At 36.8% G+C, this 3,992-nt stretch overlaps 1 protein-coding gene across 1 annotated transcript in view; it reads left to right on the forward strand.

Annotated features, from left to right (window-relative positions):
- The window catches only part of LOC106517189 (neuronal acetylcholine receptor subunit alpha-7), an 11,018-nt gene that overhangs the window by 3,859 nt on the left and 3,167 nt on the right, over positions 1 to 3,992 (forward strand). Inside the window, exon 2 of the mRNA XM_014007909.1 lies at positions 3,203 to 3,342. Within this exon, the coding sequence (XP_013863363.1) occupies positions 3,203 to 3,342 (140 nt within the window). The remainder of the gene's footprint in view (positions 1 to 3,202; positions 3,343 to 3,992) is intronic.

Consider the following 3,992-nt stretch of genomic DNA (forward strand, 5'->3'; position numbering starts at 1 on the left):
GATAGATAGATAGATAGATAGATAGATAGATAGATAGATAGATAGATAGATAGATAGATAGATAGATAGATAGATAGATAGATGGGTAAATAGATCATCTTTAACCATCTTTGGGAATTAAATGAATAAAATCACATGAAGCAGAAGATAAAAGAACCATTTCCCAGGTATCATTTCCTCTGTTCGTAATAATTAAAATATGTCAGGTTCATAAAACACTTCCTGGGAGAACTGTAAAGATTCCTTCAGAGAAACTCTCACCACAGTGATACAGAGTTTATGGTGCAGAAAGTAAGACTCATTGTTCTGCTGGAGAACACTGTCTGCATCCTGTCCACACAGTTCAGCATCAACCATGTGAGCCTGACTCAGGCTGAGGCAGGATGTGACGAGCAGAGATGTGTTCAGAGACGTTCAGGATGAGAAGGGTTCGCTCACCTGTTGAGGATGGAGTCGTCTGGAACAGATCATGTTTCGAAGAGTTAAAAACACGAAGCACAAAGACAAACCACTGCTCTGCAGCAGGAGAAAACCCAGGGTTCTCACAGGACAGCAGTAAAACGGTCTGGTTTGTTGTGACATCTCTGGACCTGAAGCTGCTGGCCTCAGACTGTCGCTGCATCACAGAAGATGTTTTTTATCTTCAGCATAAAGTTCAGAGTTCTGGACCAAAGTCTGCGACAGGTTTTTCAAACAAATGAAACTAAACTGCTTGTGCTTCAGCTGTTTTTTAATTTCTGGAAAATATAATCCATGAAACAAATTATTTCAGGAACGCTATGAAACGCTGCTTTTTAAATATTTCAAACTCTAATTTGAGTCGTCCCCTAATTATTGAGGACCTTTTTATGTATAAACTCTGTCTGATTCATAGATATTTCTGGTAATCAAAGGTCAGGGCTCAACTCTGGTCTGTTGGCCATTTATAAACAAGTTTTTACTTTTTAATATAAATGTTTTATCATTTCATTTGTATTTTACATTGTAATAGCAGAATAACTGTAATAAGAATGACTGCAGAGAACAGATGAAATATGGTTTGATAGAGAAGTCGACATAAATATGTTTTGACCACATTGTGAAATCCTAACAACCTGAGAAAAATGTCTCCTCAGTTCTACATTTGTCCAATTCTGCCTCATTTATATACAGCCTGATGTAGGTCAAAGCTTTCATGTGGTTTTTGGCAGATTCAGCAGAGTGCTTTGTTTATATTGAGTGCATACCCACACGTCAGAGTTGCTTATTTATATACTGTATATCTGGAAAAACACTGGATTAAATTCTTTCAAACTGCACCGTTTGATGTAGTTTGGGATATCTTATCTATGTTTGAGACTTAATTATTTTAAAGAGGATGGTGTTAGGTACTGAGTTGTGCAGCTGCCATCAATTTGCATGAAACTGGACTTTTACAATTATTTGCAACCTTGAAAAAAGGAACTAAAATCGATCTTTAAAACCTGCTAAAACCAGGTTTGGACATATTGATTTAAATATTGATATTATTAATATTGTGTCCATAGATAAGCTTTGTTCACCAAAAAGTAAAAAATAAAGTCTGGAGCAAAGTTTTACTCATCAGATAAAATCCTTCCTCTTCATCAAACTCGAGTGCAATGGATAGTGTGTTTTGTTGTGTTGTTGACTTTGTTATATAATATTTTTGTTACAATAATGCTTCTTGTATGGAGCCTGGCAGGTGACACTGGATAAAAAATATTAACGTGTTATTTTAATTTGTTTTATTTTGAAATTTATTCATTTTATTTGTAGCAATTATATACACAACAAAGAACAAAAAAACATGCAATCAAAATAAAATGAAATAAAATGAAAGGCAGCAGATTATTATTATTATTATCTCATGGCAACTCATTATTTATCTTGTGGCCACGCATAATTATTTTTATCCAGTGTCAACAGACGTGCTGTATATTTGATACTTTGAGAGACTTTTTTTAAACTATAGTAGAAAGTTATAAGAAAAGGATTTTATTATTTTCATATTTTTCCAGTGTTTTATATTAGTTAGATAAAACATTTTTATTTTGGCTAAAATATTCCTTTGTTTTATCATAATCAGCTAAAAGCAAAAGTATTAAATTATCAGGACATTTCCAGCTAAAAGTATCAGAATCAGTGACACACCTGTATTTACCAGGTATCAGATTAATACCAAAAGTCCTTTTACTCTCATCCCTGATTAAAGTGTTGGTTTTAGCTTCACACTGTTTTAAAGGACATTATTTCACAACAAAATAAGTTCACAGGTGCCGACACTTTTGCACGTCGCTGCTCACAAACATGCAGAGTGAAAGAAAGCGGTCACTGTGCTGCTAAATGACCTCCAGCTGGACACTGAGCTCGCCAAGACACCATAATCTGGATTAACGACGCACCACCTGCACTGTTCAAGATCTGATAAATGAACGTAGATTATGGACGGCTGTTTTAGTCAAAATACAATAAATAAATAAATAAATAAATAAATAATGTAATTAATAAAGTATTAATACAAATTCCATCGAATACCTAAATGTCCCCATGAAATAAAATTTTACCTTATGTATTTATTTATTAAATTTTTCCTTATTTGTTTATATTTTATAAAACTAAATTTCACTTTATTTGTTTGTTTATTTTTATTGTATTTTGACTAAAACAGCAGTCCACAGCAGATCTGACTGTCAGTGCATTAATCCTGCACGTTTAACTGAAACATGATGAAGCTTCAAGCATGAAGAAGATGCAGAACAGACAGTTTGCAGCTGTTCAGTGATCTTCTCCAGCTTCACTGAGCCTGATGGGCTGATGCTTCATGAAGAACCAACCAACAATGACCTGAAGACTTCAGTGAGCTTCTCAGAAGCAAAGCTCTCCTTGTTGTGTGTGTGTGTGTGTGTGTGTTGGGGTGTTTCAGTGTTTAATGGCCTCACTATTTCCTGCACAAAATGAAACGGACAGTTTTACAACCGAGGAAAGACTGCGAGTGGACGATCAATCAGAGGTCTAATTGATTGGAGCAGCAGTCTTTCTGTATTTATTTCTTTATTTATGTCGCCTGAGTTCTTTCTCAACATGTTTCTTATGTTTGTCCTTCAGAGAAGCACATTTTCCTGGTGGAGTTAAACAATATGCAAACATCCATCAGTGTAGAAACATTTTTTCAGATACTTCTTGTCATCCCCCCCCTGCTCAGAGTCGGTGCAGGGTCCACACCAGCGCTTCCTCCTCAAAGAGCTGCTGAGGGACTACAACCCCATGGAAAGACCCGTGGCCAACGACTCGCACACCCTGACCGTCCAGTTCTCCTTCACCTTGATTCAAGTCATGGATGTGGTACGGCTTTTAAACACTCCAGAACACTTCTGATCCGAAGCCCTGTAGTGTTTTTGCTAATATTGCTACACACGGGCTTCACAACGACAAAAACATGTATGAAAATAATCTAATATTTCTTTGAAGAAATGCATTTAACCCAGCTGAGATGCTGTGAAGGCTTGGAGTCAGTGCATGGTTCTGCTACCATGTTCTGATACAGCGGATTAGCTTTTTTACTCATTTAGAAAACCATAAGCAGATCAATTAGCTTTGGCTATAGGTTTTACTGTTAGCTTTCTTTACTTGTTTAGCTGTTTACAAAAGAAGCAGAAAGCATCCATTTTCTGCATATAATTATTTTTCGTAACGACATATATCGTTATCACGAAATAACAAGGACCGTTTTTCAATAACGACATGATTAACTTGTTATCTTGAGAAAACGGTCCTCGTTATCTCGTCGTTATCACAAGATAACCATTGACTGTGTCCAAAACAACAGGACGGGTCCTCCGAAGGTTGAATTTGTCGGCTGCATACGTCACAGCGCCGCGACGAAGGACGTCCAAAACCGAAGACTCCTCCGATGCGTCCGACAAATACGTCCTTCCTTTGGCCCGAATCGAAGGACAGGTCGATCCTTCCCGGCCCAGCATATCCCATAATGC

Source organism: Austrofundulus limnaeus, unplaced genomic scaffold (genome assembly GCF_001266775.1).
Source record: "Austrofundulus limnaeus strain Quisiro unplaced genomic scaffold, Austrofundulus_limnaeus-1.0 Scaffold45, whole genome shotgun sequence".
Classification (NCBI taxonomy): domain Eukaryota; kingdom Metazoa; phylum Chordata; class Actinopteri; order Cyprinodontiformes; family Rivulidae; genus Austrofundulus; species Austrofundulus limnaeus.